The sequence below is a fragment of the Dreissena polymorpha genome, chromosome 5 (genome assembly GCF_020536995.1).
Source record: "Dreissena polymorpha isolate Duluth1 chromosome 5, UMN_Dpol_1.0, whole genome shotgun sequence".
NCBI lineage: Eukaryota > Metazoa > Mollusca > Bivalvia > Myida > Dreissenidae > Dreissena > Dreissena polymorpha.
The window spans coordinates 81,327,917-81,346,297 of NC_068359.1; the positions used below are offsets into that span (position 1 = coordinate 81,327,917).

An 18,381-nucleotide genomic window follows, 5' to 3' on the forward strand; every position below is an offset into this window, starting at 1 on the left:
ACAACAAACCGACCGAGTACTTACGACTGCTGGTTTTGTCTTTTTCCGCAACATGACGTCCTTTATCTGTCACACCTTCCAATTTACCAATTTTAAAATGGCGATAAGGTTTCCGCAACTGCATGGGACTCTCATACTCACACATGCGTTGGCCAGCTTAAAAATTGAAGACGTCCAGAGAAGCGATGCTCGCTATGTGAAAGGCCACTACAGGACCATGATCGGTCACTCACAGATTATAGACGACATCGGATGGTATGCAGTCCCTCCAAGAGAGACTTCAAACAGCTAAGGTCACTCTGATGTACCGAATCATTAACAACCTGATCTGACCCCTTGCACCGCCCTGCTATAACATGCAAAAGAGGCAACAGTATCGGGTACATAGTCTTATCTGCAGATCGAGCAGACTACCTCAGACACTCATTTTACTATAAGACTGTGGAATCAACGAATGAATGGTGCCAACATAGACCATCTATGACTTTGTAAATACATGTAGTTTAAAAAAATCTTTTAAGTGAGCTAAACCGCAACTCGTGTACTGTTTTCTTGTACGACAATGCCACAGGAGGGATCTTGTACATTACATGAAGAATAAGAAGAACACAACGGACACTTTTACCATTTGATTTCGCGATTTTTTCAATATTTTATCATGTTATTGTCTACAAAATTATTCTTAATGCACATATTTGACACGTTGAATCTTCATAAAATACTGAGCATGCTCAGTTTTGAGGTTTCGCAATATGTTCTTGGTAAGTTTAATTCATCCTGTTACCTGCATATACATTCCACTTTCAAAATCTCCAATTGAACTCCCTATAAACGAATATTATTGTTTTGTTTTGAACTACACTGCCAGCGGTCAGATGGGTGTACCATGCAAACAGTGGTAAATTCCATGCAGAGCAGTTTTCGCGTGATTCAGCCAATCGACTGGTAAATCTAGTCCACACAGGTTGAGGGCAGTCACAGTCTGGCGTTCACAGAACTCGTCCGTTTATACTGTGAACATACGACCAAACAGTTATATGGCAGGCTGGCACCGCCCGCTGAACACAAGTTGTGTTTCACAGATTCCATTATTTACAGGGCTCAATGTGGTTAAGAGAAGCACACAAGTCCGACTTAATTGTATCTGCTCAGGCAGTACACAGGGTTAACACCGTACAGGAAAACAAGAGGCCCTATTGAAGATTTGATAATCCTACGAAGAAGACGAACTAGCGAATAACCAAGTGCCAAAAACCGTAAGCCTCATCACTGGTCTAATTATTGCACCTATCATGAGGGTGATTAAGTGGTAATAACACGTGTTTTATTGTAGTTTTAAATTTAAAGAGATACGAATGAATAAGTAAAAAAACAGGTTAGTGTTGAACACAGATAAGTTTATTCCACGACGTTTTGCAAACCTGAACCAAGAGCTTTTGCAAGTTGTTCATGTTTTAGAGCTGAGCAAACAAACTTATCTGTATTCGACATTTACCTGTTTTTTTTATTTATAACATTATTAAAACGGTCTTAAGATTGGAAACACACGAAACAAAGTATCGAAACAAAACGATGGCATCGTTCTGTGTTCATCACGATCTCGGCAATATTGATATAAAGATAAGGTTGCTCATCGGGTTTATCTGATAATGGGATCGATATCAGTATAATAACTTCAGTATGTTTTGCTCTTTAGGCCCCCCTCCCACCTGAGGCCCCCTCCACCTGATGCACACCTTATGTTTGGTTCAGAGGCGTAGTTTTCAAATGTAAAAAAGCATCATGCATACAATCGTATCAGACAAAAAACCTTCAACATAGCACATATTATTGTCCGTGTTATGTTGATATATTTGCAACCTTAATATAAACATGGAACAGTAGTATTGCTGACCAACATTATCCTATACTTGTTAGCACTTTATGATGACCGGCAGGCCATGGGTTCAATCACCACTGTAACAGCCCTCTTTCGATCGCCCACAAGAATAACATTTGTTAGTGATATTTTGAAAACGGACTCGAGAGCGTTAGGCCCACGGTTTCCACGCATTCGAGCTGTATTTTTAAATGCTTTTAAAATGAGAACTGATAAATTGAATGCAAACGTTGAGTGAAATGATGGCCTAAGTGCATTTTAAACACCTTTTTATGTACTATTTTGGTCACTTTCGCATTACTATGCATGTGCTATTGCTTATATATTGTCAGTTATGTATATGTAACGATGAACTGGAAATGTTCAAGTTATATGAATAAACTTTCTGTTCTGTTCTATATAAATATATTTTAACTAAACTAACTCTATCAGCTCGGTTTGCGTTCTTAATAATTACGGTAATAATACTCGTTTTGTTCTTGAACGTGTGTCACGAAATTAATGCCATCAAGACAGTTAGTTGTTGGGATATTCTTTATCTATTCATTAATTAATCCATTCATTCACGCATTCATTCAGCCATCCATTCGTTCGTCCATGCATGCAATCACTCAGTCACGCATTCGTTCATTAATTGATTAATTGAATCATAATTCATTCTTTCTTTCATTCATTAATTCTTTCAAACATTCATCAAAGTATATCTTTTTTTTTTTCGTTCCTTCATCATTTAATAATTAATTCATTCAAAGGAATTATTAAAAAAAATATCAATATTTATTTAGTTTTACCACTGATGCATTCAGTAAAAACATATGAAAATTCTAACGACAAATAAATGTGGGATCGCCAATATTTATAATTGAAAATATCTTAATATGGGAGAAAATTTTGAAAATTCAAAGCGCAACGGTTATGAAACTTAATTATAAGCATATTTCTTGCAGCAGGTATTTTTTTATAGGGATTCGAATATTGCCGCCTATAAAATTGTTTGGTATATGCTTGACACTTTATATTGTCTTAGCATCGGCAAAGAATGGGCAATTTGCTGCATTGTCTAAATAAGCCCCTCGTTTGAGCTGAATTTAAATAAGTTTTTAAATCCTAATTCAATGTTAGTTTAAAATCACGCTTGTTACCGGAAGGCCTAAGTTTTTGTTCGCGGTTTTAATTTAGTGTTACTACGCCTATACATAGTGATCACAATCACTAAACGCTTACAAATATGAGGTGGTTGCTGTGTAAGGGTGCTGCAATTTTATTTGGTGTTGTAAACAATTGCTTCGTGCTGAAGTGACGTGTTGGTCAACAACATAGAACGAACCGTAATACCATATTGATGAATTATAAAAAATAAACAGTTTTAAACGAGTATGTCTGCCTTGCAGATGTGGAAGTGTTTGAAAGTACTTTTTCTCGTGCTGTTGTGTTTAAATTCGTCTGCATCAGAATCCAAAGGGGAGAGCGGATCAGTCGATTGGAAAAAAACAAAAATATGGGGACCAGGACTAAAAGCTGAATTTGTTGTGCCAGCTAGGTACTTCTTTGTCCAGCTTATAGACAACGAAGGTAACAAGTAAGTATGATTTGAAGATAATATTGAAGAATATGTTGAATTATGTAAGAAAAATAATTGAATATTTATATTTTGCTGAAATTTTTAAGAATAAAAATCTGTTGCTTTTATTATAATCTTTACTTAAAGTCAGCTTGCCATGAATGGCTTTCCATACATTTTACTTAAATTGAATTTACAAATTCGTTGACAGCTCACAGACTCAAAATTCTACATGATATTAAAAGCCAATCCTAGATTATTTAGTGCATCACTATTCCTTAAATGTAACACAGTCTTATGATTGGATTTTTTCATAGCCACTTATAATAAAGTATTAATAAACCCATTTAGAATTGAAACAATGGCATAACAAATATATACTCCGTACATTATACATCTAATACATTCGATGCCTGTAATACAATTTTAAAGTAATGCTCAATAGGTCATTGTTGGCTCGGGTACTACTTACATGTACCCAGGGTACTCTTAAGTATACTTACATGTACCGCGGGTACGGTAAATATACTTAATTGTACCTTGTCAATATTAGACTGTACCCGAGTTGTATTCACGCCAAAAATCCGATGTCGTAAAACGCGCTACCGATTATCTTAAACAAACTTCTCTTAAAAAAAAACTGCATCAACATGCTTTTTGAGTATGAGTTTCGATAATACAGAGGCCATTTTACAGAAAATTGACATAAATGTGGATATAATTAATTTAAAAAAAGATAGCCAACAACGACTGATTTAGTGTTAAATTTCCCGGGTATGTTTTAGTATATTTACTGTACCCGGGGTACATGTAAGTATACTAAAGAGTACCCAGGGTACATGTAAGTAGTACCTGAGCCGACAATGACCAATCGAGCCAAAGTAATGGACACAAATTAGCGTGTTTTTCCTCTACATAGACTTGGTACTGTGACACAGCACCATTTTAACAGTTTTTTTTCCTTTTTGGAGAATGGCCGTGGACGGCCTTTACTCAATTTCAACATCCGGGCATTTCACAAATCTAGCAAGGCCATAATACTTGACAAAAACGGCCATTTTTAAGCACAAAACTGTCATTAATGGCAATTTCACAATTCAAAATTACATTTTGATTTAATGTTTTACATAAGCGAGACAAGATATTGACAGGGGTTTGGCTTTTCTATGGTTTGAGATAGAGTTTACCTGTCATAATATTGTTCATCTAAATATAAGTGGTTATTTGTTGAAAGAAAATGTCAAGGCAATGAAAATATTATTTTAATGCATTATTTAAAGACATTATAATATGATGCAATTATTAAACATGCTTTTACTATACTGTATTTCTTAACCAACTGAATTTCACAATTTTTACAGGTTCACGACTTGTTTTTTCACAATTTTCAGAAGTTCACAACTTATTTTTTCACAATTTTGAAAAAATTGCGACTCATTTTGGCACAACGTGAGGAGGCCAGGGCTACTAAACAAAATCAGGTTAAAAAGCCTGCCCATGACTCAGACCATTTTTCCCAATATCAAAATAAAAAAATCACAATTTCCCAAAAAATCTCAATGCGCAGAAAACAAATAATCGGCAAATAGTTGCATATACATATGTTAATCCTCTTTTGTCAAATCATTGTAATGTACACAATTATGAGGTCAGTATACCTGCTAAGTGTGTTTTCATAACACCCCAACACTTAATTCAGTTTTGTCCGAATTTTCTGTTTACTCAGAACTGTATACAGTACAATAACTGCTTCAGTATTGAATAATTTAAAAGACCGTTATGATAAAGATACAGCATGTTTTATTAGAAATTATTTTTTAGAAAATGTCTATTCAAAATCATTCATGTTATAATTTATTAAAAAGAACAATGAAATTTTTAACTGAAATTAAAATCTTTCCATTATTCTCTATGCAACATAGGTTTAAAACAAAAAAACCTAGTTTTACATGCTGTTACGTGACGTTTTACATAAGCGGCATAATTTTCTGTGCTTTTAATTGGGTCAAAGGATGAACATATAATACATGACTGTACACAGCTAATATGAACCAAGACTTAGATAGCGTCGCGTTAAAATTCAAGCGTGTGTTTAGGATTGCATATTTAATAATGATCATTTGAGAATGCAACAAAACATCATCGGTTTTTTGTAATTAATTAAATAATAAGTTGTTAAAATGCTTTAAGTGTCGAAATAATTGTTTTGACAATATTAAGCATGAAATTAAACAACTTGAACAAGTCCCTTGAAAAGTCCCAAAATTTTACAGATGTATTTCAGGGTTCCCTCTGGGCTTTAAAAAGTTGTCGCCACTTACTTTCGCCAAATTAAAAATGTTGTCGCCACACTGGGGCTACATTTGGGCAATGAAGATCATATTATTATAATACAAACAAAAACTGAGCATTTTACAGTATGTTAAATGAATTGATTTAATAACAGTATTATTAATAATAACAACACATTTAACAGTGCTCATTAAATAAAGGCACATTTAATCAGTTGTAAGTCTTGTTGACTGACACCTTCTTAGCAGCCTGAATATGTTGCCACAGTTTGGGTGCTTCAGCAGCTTTCTGGTAATCTGAAAATACAAAAAGAAAATATAATATAAATATAATACTACCGTAAAACGCTGTGTATAACGCGCATTTATGTATAACGCGCATCTACTTTTTGAAGCAAAAAAAAATCGGGAAGAAAAGTTTTTGAAGCAAAAAAAAAACAAGGCAAAATTTCCGTACCGTAGGCTCACTGAAAATCGTTTTATTTATATTGCCGATCTCACGTGTTATTTTATTTTTCAATAATTAATTATCTTAAAGAAGATAACAATAAAGATATAACTTGTTTGTGTGTGTTTTTTTAATTATAATATAACGCGTAAATGTTTCGATTTAAATGAATTATGCGTGAAATGCACAATTTCCACGAGGATACCATCGAGGTTTTCATCATAAGTCTCTGAAGTAACTGTCCACGATTTTATCGTGGAGGAGTACACATTGCGCACCGCTTAGTGTGCTTGGTATAACTAAGACACTAATTTTTTTATTGGTATTGGCACGCGGTTATTCACACGTGACTATTTCACAACCGCGGTTCGCATGATAATAACAAAACTTGACAGGTGACGCAAATTGCTGGATAATCACAATCCCAATCTTGACAAGACGTATGAAAACGTGTAAACAAACACAACATCAATTTTATTAACACATTTGAAAAGCAAGAAAAATAATAATATATCCGGAAAGACCTTGCCGACATACAATTGTAAATCGACAAGTGCCCCCAAATAAATTGTGTAACCCTAGTACAGTAGGGTATAATATTGTGGGGAAAAACAATAAAGTTTAAATAAAAATGGCTTCCTTGTTTTTCATTTTCTTCTTCAAATTTATTTGATTTCAATGCTCTGTATGTTCCTGAAAAAGATAGAAAATATTAATGTTAACTTTATAACATTTGTCCATCTATATTCAGATCGTAAATATAAGACAATTATTAACATAGTTACAGTTAAAACAACGGGGAACAGAATGATGCGAGTTACCGTAACTGAGTAACTGACAGGGAAAAAATGTCTTGGCATGGCTGTAGTTGTGCATAACGCGCATCAAGTTTTTAAAATTAAATTTGGGGGAAAAATGTGCGCCTTATACACAACGTTTTACGGTTATAATAATCAATTAATGTGTAGTATATAAATAATATTAATGCTTGCTAGCATACTACACAGAGCCCATAGCACAACAGTCAAATATAATAAGCATTTGAGTATATCAAATGTCAAATTGATTTTCATGTGCTATGTTCATCTTTTTTTAAAATAGTACATCTGGAAGTGAATGAATTGATATAAAGAGTTTACACAGAATAGATTGTGTGTTGGAAATCAAGGGAAGAAAATTCTGATTAACGACTGTATTTGTTTGGTTTTTGTTTGTTACCTGGTGAATGTTAGCGGGGGACCGTTTGCATTTTTGAATGAGTCTCAACATTATCAGAATCTTATGTTCACTTTCTATAAGTCGTTATACACTCTGAACTTGCCATTTTGACGAGTAAAACAGAAATATCATGCCACTTTTAAATAGAACCAATACATGTAAAATGTTTAATTATTTTCTATAATTACACCGACTTTTCTAAAAACAATTGATACTTAACTTTTTGATTGTCATGGTTATCAACATAACGGTCTAGAATCGGCTACAAACACTGTGACAAACACTTCACATTTAAGCGAAAAGTCGTTATATTTCAATGTTGCCTTATCTCTGCAGCAATAAAACTGACGACCAATTCAGATAACTTGTAACAACACCCCAGATAATTGCAATTATCACCATTGCATGCCACTTTGCGACAGTCACATGCTCCATTGATTTCAGCAGTGTCGCTTATATCATGGAAATCGATTGCATAATGACTGCCGTAAAGCGGCTTGTAAAAACAGAGCGTCTTATGTCATTTGAAGGATATATTAAGCAGAAAAAAATGCGGATTTTTTAAAAATCGCCATTTGCGAAAATTAGTCGCCAGAATATTTATTTTGTCGACATTGGCGCCAATGGCGATTGACAGCGGGAACCCTGTATTTGATTTGGTCCAAGATTATTTTGTTTTAATTCACAGTTTTTTTGCTAAAAATTACTGCAGATTTTCGATTGCTTCCCAATCGCAAAAATCAACGTTTTTTCCCAAAAAACTGACCAAAATTTCCCCAAAAAAGCCCAATTTTCAAAAAAACAATAATTTTTTTTATCTCTTATGACTTACAATTTCTTAACTCTAGATCTCAACTTTTTATTTAAACATCCTGCAAAATATATTACTTTAATTTAGTCCTTTTTGTTGATAAATAATTCCCAAAATTGACACTTTTCATCAATTAAAACAATCCCAATTTGACCAGACTTCTTTTCCCAAAATGGCTAGAAAACCCCCTGAACATGCACTTTAATTTTTTTTTAATTCTGTTACTTATAATCATATTTATAATGCTTAATTTTTCCCAATTTCATGGTTTATCGTGCTATTTTTCCCAATTTCATGGTTTGTCGCACTAATTTTCCTAAATCAAATGGCACAGGCTGTAACAAATAAAAGCAAAAAAAATCACTGATTCATACAGTAAGTATAGTGCTATTTAAACCCTTTCCCACTCAGAGGCAAAGTGAAAATTGCTATGTACAAACAGCCTAAAACCAGAACGGCTTGCGAGTAAATCGCAGTCTGTTCAGTTTTTATGTTGTTTGCTGCTCATCAGTATCTTATGGTTGGTAATGAAGCCTTTAAAACTTGAATCTAATAAGAAAGGTCTTTATTTCAATTTAACTTTCTAAGGGACTACAAATGCCTAAAAATACGTATCTAAGTGTTTAAGGGTTAATATATGAGTAAATGCATGCTTTATTTTAAGCCAGTAATATGTGATCAACACTCCCACACTTAAAATAAAATTGAAATAATTAACAATAACACATCTTATATTGTAAATTTGAAGACTATTTATGTCAAAAGATCCATCTGTTTTTTATATGATAAAATATTTGATTATTGTTAAAATAAATACCAACTTAATATGAATGCAAACTTAGAAGTTTTTTTTATGTCCAAATTTACAACAACAAGTCATCTATCTTTTGTTGTTCATTCACAATTCCTTAACACTTTACCACTTAGACATGTATTTTCACGCATTTGTAGTCCAGTAGAAAGTTACTAGATATAAGTTTTTAAGGCTTCATTTCCAAACCTTAGATACTGATGAGCAGCAAACAGCATAAAACCTGAACAGACTGCGAGTGGGAAAGGGTTAAGAGACTTAAGAGACCAATATTCCACTTGTAAGTTTCAAGAGGTCTTACAAACAGTTCTTAATGGTCTTTTCCCATGTGCTTCTATACCAAATGTCAAGAGTCCTATTTGAGTAAAATACTCATGGAAAATTTCCAAATACGCATGAATTATACTCTTGATGAGTGAAAAAAATCATTAAAATTGGCATACGCATTTTGTGCAATTATCAGTTGGACCAATTTACAGTGCCTCATTTCGGATTATTTGATCAGCCAATTCAAAATGCATGTTTATGTAAACAAGAGTAGATGTTCTTTATTATTAATAAATCTTTTATGCATGTTCATGTGTAAAAATTTTATAAAATACAAAATCAAAGACTTGCGGGAGTATTTTAAATTGTATTTTACTCATCAGAAAGAAAAGTAATGAATGAAATACTCTTTATCTTAAAAAAATATCTGGAGCTCTTACATGAGAAAGTTTTATATTTACTGAAGCAAAACACATTATCAAATTGAAGGGAATTCTTTTGAAATGAGCTATTAAGACAACTTTATTTGGGTACTGAACTTATCTATGTCCTTAAATGGTACTCAGGAATTCCGGTGGAGACCATGGGAAATCATCAAGTATCTGGCAGAATTGACCTTTACAGTTCAAATAAAAATCTTGTCTTGCAATCTTTTGTTTTTATTTCTTTTTAGCTCACCTGTCACGAAGTGACATGGTGAGCTTTTGTGACCGTGTGATGTCCGTTGTGCGTGCGTGTGTGCGTCCATCAACAATTTGTTTGTGTAGACAGTAGAGGTAACAGTTTTCATCCAATCTTTATGAAATTTGGTCAGAATGTTTATCTTGATTAAATCTGGGTTGGGATTGTATTTGGGTCATCTGGGGTCAAAAACTAGGTCACTAGGTCAAATAATAGAAAAACCTTGTGTAGACAATAGAGGTCACAGTTTTCATCCAATCTTTATGAAATTTGGTCAGAATGTTTATCTTGATGAAATCTGGGTTGGGAATGTATTTGGGTCATCTGGGGTCAAAAACTAGGTCACTAGGTCAAATAATAGAAAAACCTTGTGTAGACAATAGAGGTCACAGTTTTCATCCAATCTGTATGAAATTTGGTCAGAATGTATATCTTGATGAAATTAGGGTTGGGATTGTATTTGGGTCATCTGGGGTCAAAAACTAGGTCACTAGGTCAAATAATAGAAAAACCTTTAACAGCATAATTTATTGTTTTTCACTCAGTGTATAATAATAATTTATATACCAGATTAAAGAGAATAAAATTTTCTTCATTATGGTTTTAATTCATGAAAATCCATAAAGGATAAGTGTTATTAAATCGTTGCTTAATTATTGAACAATGCGGATTATCGGTATTTTCACACGTTCGCGGTAGAGTGCAATATGGCAGACACGGTTTGGTGACGGTGGGTATTTTCCACATGTTTTGCGGTGAGGTAAATCTTAATGAATATTTATGAAGTGAAATTAACCAATCAGAGGAGGAATTCCCCTTCATGATGATGCAACTTCCGTTAAAATCGGCTTGTAAACAATTGTGTTAGAATGGACCAAAGTCTGCGTGAATTTGTCGGAAACTTAATCGGTATGTATCAATAGAAGTTATATCGTTTAAAAGTACATACTCTAAGCTTTAATTTGATATATTTCATGACCAAATCGGTTCACGTTTACCCCAACGCATTTTTGTTCAAATTTCAGTGGTTATGAAAATCCCGAAATCTTCTATGGCGAATGGCCGCCATTTTGAATTTCCTTCGCTTAGCGAAAAATTAATGAAATATTCACAGAATAAAGCCTTATTTAGCAAAAGAAAAACACTACAGTGGGTGTTAATCAATTCATCTAATATATTTCTGTGTTTTCTGTCACTAATTAGTTATTTTCTGACTGTTTGTAAGAACATTTAAATTCTAAACAAATTATGTAAACAGTACTGTATATAATTTCGGATACGCATCATTTCGACCAGCGATTTGAAACCATAATATACCAATTAGTTTTGTTAAACTGATTGATTTTGCACGAAAACAAATAATTATATACAGGTTATATAAGTATTAAGGATTTTTATGATTAAGTTGTTTCAATATATATGTACAATATTAAATGTGCAGAGGACAGTATTTAGGTCTTTACTACTTTAGACATTTGGTTCTCATTATTTCTCAATTGTGCACAATTTTTTTATGGCAGACTGTTCTTGTTATTTTATTGTAATGTGTGCCTTAACTATGTTTCAGGTGTATTGTGATCCCACAAAACTTCCATGGTAAGGTCTGAAGGGAGGATATGAAGATGGACTCCGGAAACTTCCCAGGCCCTTACTGCCAACAAATTGGTTTAACTTTGCAAGTATTGAATGACTATTCAGCCCATAAAGGCAGAACAACTGACCAACAGACTTGATATTGAGTTAAAAGCTTATGTTAACAAAGACAATCTTCCAATAACAGTACTGATGGAATGGTTGAGACGTTTACATCCATCTGATGCAAATGACAGTACACTGAAATACAGGGTGAAAAATGCTGGTGAAATAAACATTAAATGGACAAAAGAAAGTGAAAGGATTTTTATATTCAATAATTGTATATAATTATATTTTAGTTTTATTATCCCCACGCTTTTTGAAAAAAAGGTGGGGATATTGTGGTGATCTCCGCCGTCCGTCCGTCTGTCCGTCTGTCCGTCCGTCCTGGCCACTATCTCCTCCTACACTAAAAGCACTAGAACCTTGAAATTTACACACATGGTAGCTATGAGCATATGTGCGACCCTGCACTATTTGGAATTTTGATCTGACCCCTGGGTCAAAAGTTATAGGGGTTGGGGTGGGGCCGCGTCAGAAATTATCACTCATTTTTTATACGCCCGTATAAAATACGGGACGTATTATGTGAAACCCCTTGGCGGGCGGGCGGCGGGCGGGCGGCGGGCGGGCGGCGGGCGGCGGGCGGCGGGCGGAAGGCATCACTTTGTCCGGACTCTAATTCAAATTGTATTCATCCGATCTTCACCAAACTTGGTCAGCAGTTGCATCTAGTTGATATCTAGGCCAAGTTCGAATATGGGTCATGCCGGGTCAAAAACTAGGTCATAGGGTCAATAAGTGCATTTTCAAAGGGGCCACTTTGTCCGGACTCTATTTCAAATTGTATTCATCCGATCTTCACCAAACTTGGTCAGCAGTTGCATCTAGTTGATATATAGGCCAAGTTCGAATATGGGTCATGCCGGGTCAAAAACTAGGTCATAGGGTCAATTAGTGCATTTTCAACGGCGCCACTTTGTCCGGACTCTAATTCAAATTGTATTCATCCGATCTTCACCAAACTTGCCATTGAGGAACAAACACACGATTAGTTCGGCATGTTGATTGCTAGACAAAGGAAGCCAATTTTGTCGGCGAGAAACTTGTCGCTTTATTGCTTCAGACAGGAAGCGGCTTTCCTTTGATGACGTCAAACTGTCAATTCACATAGAGTGCAAATTTTCGGAATTGCTAACAGTAAAGTTTGGATTAAATTATCAAAATAAAGCAAAAGCGAAGTTGAGAAATATGATTGAAATAATTAGCGTCAGTTCAAATAAGACGTTTTGCGTTGTAAATCAACGAGTTTTCATGACAACAAAATCTTAAACAAACAATACCGCGACGACGCGGGGATTGATATACCTCGATTTTTTTTAATGAACAATCAATGAAGAAGTGTGAAAACACCAACAATGACATTTTTTCATCTTTTAATTTTTGTCAAAACTGTTACTACCCCGTTCATGCCTACCCTTTCCCGCTTTTTGTTGTTTCGACAACGGCCCCTTCAGTCTATAACATTATAGGGTGTAGTTTTCTACAATAAAAAAAATGGCGGCAATTGTGAAGATTTACGATTACGAAATGGATTTATTGCAATTTAGCAACCAGGAAAGCGTTGTGTCAATGTATTACGCGCACTGAATTTTTATTTTGAAATTTGAAGGTAAAAAACTGCGCGCTATGCATGGTAAAATACGGTAGTTGCATCTAGTTGATATCTAGGTCAAGTCCGAATATGGGTCATGCTGGGTCAAAAACTAGGTCAAAGGGTCAATTAGTGCATTTTACTTTGTCTGGACTCTAATTCAAATTGTATAAATCTTATCTTCACCAAACTTGGTCAGTAGTTGCATCTAGTTGATATCTAGGCCAAGTTCGAATATGGGTCATGCCAGGTAAAAAGCTAGGTCATAGGGTCAATTAGTCCATTTTCAACAGCGCCACTTTGTCCGGACTCTTATTCAAATTGTATTCATCCGATCTTTACCAAACTTGGTCAGTAGTTGCATCTAGTTGATATCTAGGTCAAGTTCGAATATGGGTCATGTCGGGTCAAGAACTAGGTCATAGGGTCAATTAGTGCATTTTCAACGGCGCCACTTTGTCCGGACTCTAATTCAAATTGTATTCATCCGAAACTTTTAAACAACTTTTTATCCTGCGTCAAAGTGGTATGGGGGTATAAGTCACATTCAGTGACAAAGCTCTAGTTCAAGTTGAATTCACCAAACTTGGTCAGAGGTAGTATATAGATTATATATCAGTCAGGTCTGATTGGAGACATGCAACCGATTAACACATGCAATATTTTTATGCAATATTTTTATCCAGTTTTATTTTGCGATATTTTCATCGGGTTTATTTTTTTCGCGATTTTTGAAATTTTTTTTTGCTTATTTCCAAAACAAATACATCAATCATCAGTGTATCATCTCCAATGGCACACGAATCGGGCGTATATTGCTCCGTCATGCGGCGCTCTTGTTTAGGTTATTTTACATTTACTTCTTTATTTCTACACCGATTCACTTCAAATTGATACTGGACCTCACCTATGACAATACGGTCAATCTCAACCATGCATGGCCCCATTCCCAACCCTGGGGCGCCCCGCCCACATAGGCCACACCCACCAAAAATTTCCATTTACTATAATTTTTTCATTTCTACACGGATTCACTTCAAATTGATACTGAACTTTTGTTATGACATTAGGGTCAATCTCAACTATGCATGGCCCCAATCCCAACCCTGGGGCGCCCGCCCACATAGGCCACACCCACCAAAAAATTCCATTTACTATAATTTTTTCATTTCTACACGGATTCACTTCAAATTGATACTGAACTTCTCTTATGACATTAGGGTCAATCTCAACTATGCATGGCCCCATAACCAACCCTGGGGCCCCGCCCACATAGACCACACCCACCCAAAATTGCCTTTACTATAATTTCTTCATTTCTACACCGATTCACTTCAAATTGATATTGAACTTCTCTTATGACAATACAGTCAATCTCAACTATGCATGGCCCCATTACCAACCCTGGGGCGCCCCGCCCACATAGACCACACCCACCCAAAATTGCCTTTTACTATAATTTCTTCATTTCTACACCGATTCACTTCAAATTGATACTGAACCTCTCTTATGACAATACGGTCAATCTCAACTATGCATGGCACAATTACCAACCCTGGGGCGCCCTGCCCACATATGTCACACCCACCCAAAATTGCCTTTTACTATAACTTCTTCATTTCTACACCAATTCACTTCTAATTGATGATGAACTTCTCTTATGACAATACGGTCAATCTCAGCTATGCATGGCCCCATTACCAACCCTGGGGCACACCTAGGTCAAACATTCGGCGTGGGGATACGCGTCGGCCTCTGCCGCGCCATTTCTAGTTAATGTTTATATATATTTGTTTGTGAATTTATTCTGTTATAAAAAGAAAAAGCATTATTTTCATTATAGATAATCATCCTATATGTAAACTATTAAAGGACATTTTTAGCTCACCTGAGCGATAGCTCGAGGTGAGCTATTGTGATCACTCAGCGTCCGGCGTCCGTCCGTCTGTCCGTCTGTAAACAATTTGTAAACATCTTCTACTAAACCATTGAGCCAATTTCAACTAAATTTCATGTGGAGCATCCCTAGGTCATGGGACAAAAGAATTGTTAAAAAAAATTTGATCACATAACCAAGATGGCCGCCATGACCATATATGGTAAAAACCTTAAAAAATCTTCTTGTCAGAAACCGCTCATCAGATTTTCAAAAAATTTCACAGGGATGACCTTTGAGGGCTCCCCTGAAAAAGTTGTTCAAAGAAATTTGATTCGTCAAAAAACATGGCCGCAGGAGCTCGTTGAACTTTGCATGTTTATTCATTTTTGCCTATTTTGTGAAAACTTTCAAAAATCTTCCACATTTTTTGTCCGATCCTTTCCAAATTTGCACAGTGTCTTTATATCAATGAGGACACGAACATTACAAAAAATTAGCATTATTGGTCAATGAAGTACAGAATTACCTCCCCTTGAATTGAGAAAATGGTGTTTATGCAATAAAGTCCAAATTTTTCATCCAATTCTTTCCAAACTTGTAAGGATTTAGCATGGTTCAAACAAGGGAAACAACTACGGTTTATGCATGTTCTTTTTATTACAGATTTGCCTCCCTTTAATTCATTCAAAATCTCATTTTACAGCAGAAATTCCAAATCTGACCTGTAAATGAGCCCCATATTTACTGCCGGTGCTATGTTACCTTTTCCCATTTTATCATTCTTAAGTATTGGTCTTGTAATGCTGCTACTGCTACTGCTACTGCTACTTCTACTACTACTACTACTACTACTACTACTACTACTACTACTACTACTACTACTACTTCTAATACTACTACCACTACTACTACTACTACTACTACTACTACTACTACTACTACTACTACTACTACTACTACTACCAGTACTACTACCACCACCACCACCACCACCACCACCACCACCACCACCACCACCACCACCACCACCACCACCACCACCACCACCACCACCACCACCACCACGTCTACTATTACTACTTCTACTACTACTGCCACTACTACTACTACTTTTACCACTACTACTACTACTACTACTACTACTACCACTACTACTACTACTACTACTACTACTACTGCTACTACTACTACTACTACTACTTCTACTACTACTTCTACTACTACTACTACTACTACTTCTACTACTACTACTACTTCTACTACTACTACTACTACTACTACTACTACTACTACTACTACAACTACTATTACTACTACTACTACTACTACTACTACTACTACTACTACTACTACTACTACTACTACTACTACTACTACTACTACACCACCACCACCACCACCACCACCATTCACAGTGACAAAAAACGTATTCACACAATGGCTGCTACTACAACTTATAGCCCATATAGGGGGGGCATGCATGTTTTACAAACAGCTCTTGTTTCTATGGGATTTTAACCACAACTGTTCATGTTTATCTCCGACACATATTTTTAGGTCACCTGTCATGAAGTGACACGGTGAGCTTATGTGATCGTGTGATGTCCGGCGTCCGTTGTGCGTGCCTGCGTGTGTCCGTGCGTCCGTCCGTCAACAATTTGTTTGTGTAGACAGTAGAGGTCACAGTTTGCATCCAATCTTGATGAAATTTGGTCAAAATGTTTATCTTGATGAAATCCGGTTTGGGATTGTATTTGGGTCATCTGGGGTCAAAAACAAGGTCACTAGGTCAAATAATAGAACAACCTTCTGTAGACAATAGAGGTCACAGTTTTCATCCAATCTTTATGAAATTTGGTCAGAATGTTTATCTTGATGAAATCTGGGTTGAGATTTTATTTGGGTCATCTGGGGTCAAAAACTAGGTCACTAGGTCAAATAATAGAAAAACCTTGTGTAGACATTAGAGTTCACAGTTTTCATCCAACCTTTATGAAATTTGGTCAGAATTCTTGATGAAATCTGGGTGGGATTGTATTTGGGTCATCTGGGGTAAAAATCTAGGTCAAATAAATAGAAAAACCTTGTGTTGACAATAGAGGTCACAGTTTTCATCCAATATTTATGAACTGTGGTCAGAATGTTTATCTTGATGAAATCTGGATTGGGATTGTATTTGGGTCATCTAGAGTTAGGAACTAGGTCACTAGGTCAAATCATAGAAAAACATTGTGTAGACAATAGAGGTCATAGTTTTCATCTGATCTTAATGAGTCAGGTGAGCGATTCAGGGCCATCATGGCCCTCTTGGTACAATTTTGTACTCAAAGTATTATGTCTATTTGTGTGTATTGGCAATAAATGTATTCTGTTCAACAACATGTTTGTTTGTTTAATGATTTAACTTATATTGACATGTTTAATATGTTAACTTTTATGTAAACATTTAAATAGAGAAAAGCAGTTTGGGAATGACATCAAAGTAATGCGACATACAGTTATTAACTTAAAAAACAACAACGAATAATGACATCATGGTTTTTATAGGAAAAAAATGTTTGCACTTGTAGATAGAGAAAAATGGACATGTAAAATGAAAAGAGCATGTCATTTAACATATGCATACCAAGTTTCATGAAGATATCTCAATAAATAATTTTTTAATAATAATTTACACTAAAATATCATCTGTGTCGGTGCCGCGAATTCCTGCGAAATCAGTCTTCTAGAGACCACAGTTTTCATCAGATCTTTATGAAATTTGGTCAGAATGTTTATCTTGATAAAATCTGGGTTGGGATTGTATTTGGTTCATCTGGGGTCAAAATCTAGAACACTAGGTCAAATAATAGAAAAACCTTTTGTAGACAATAGAGGACACAGTTATCATCCAATCTTTTTGAAATTTGGTCAGAATGTTTATCTTGATGAAATCTGGGTTGGGATTGTATTTAGGTCATCTGGGGTCAAAAACTAAGTCACTAGGTCAAATAATAGAAAAACCTTGTGTAGACAATAGAGGTCACAGTTTTCATCAGATGTTTATGAAATTTGGTCAGAATGTTTATCTTAATAATATCTGATTTTGGATCGTATATGGGTCATCTGGGGTCAAAAATTAGGTCACCGGGCCAATTCTAGTAAAACCTTGTGTAGATGAAAGAGGTCACAGTTTTCATTATGTCTTAATAAAATTTTGTCAGAATGTATTAATTATAAAATCTGGCTTGGGATTGTATATGGGTC

The 18,381-nt window shown here is 35.2% G+C and overlaps 1 protein-coding gene across 8 annotated transcripts in view; it reads left to right on the top strand.

Annotated features, from left to right (window-relative positions):
- Positions 1 to 3,093: 3,093 nt before the first annotated feature.
- The window catches only part of LOC127832613 (protein O-glucosyltransferase 2-like), a 209,525-nt gene continuing 194,237 nt past the window's right edge, over positions 3,094 to 18,381 (top strand). For all 8 annotated transcript variants that reach the window (XR_008026990.1, XM_052358132.1, XM_052358133.1 and 5 more), the window contains exon 1: positions 3,094 to 3,458. Coding sequence is in view for 7 of the 8 variants with exons in the window: in XM_052358132.1 (XP_052214092.1) it covers positions 3,256 to 3,458 (203 nt within the window). In the remaining variant the exon portion in view is untranslated. The remainder of the gene's footprint in view (positions 3,459 to 18,381) is intronic.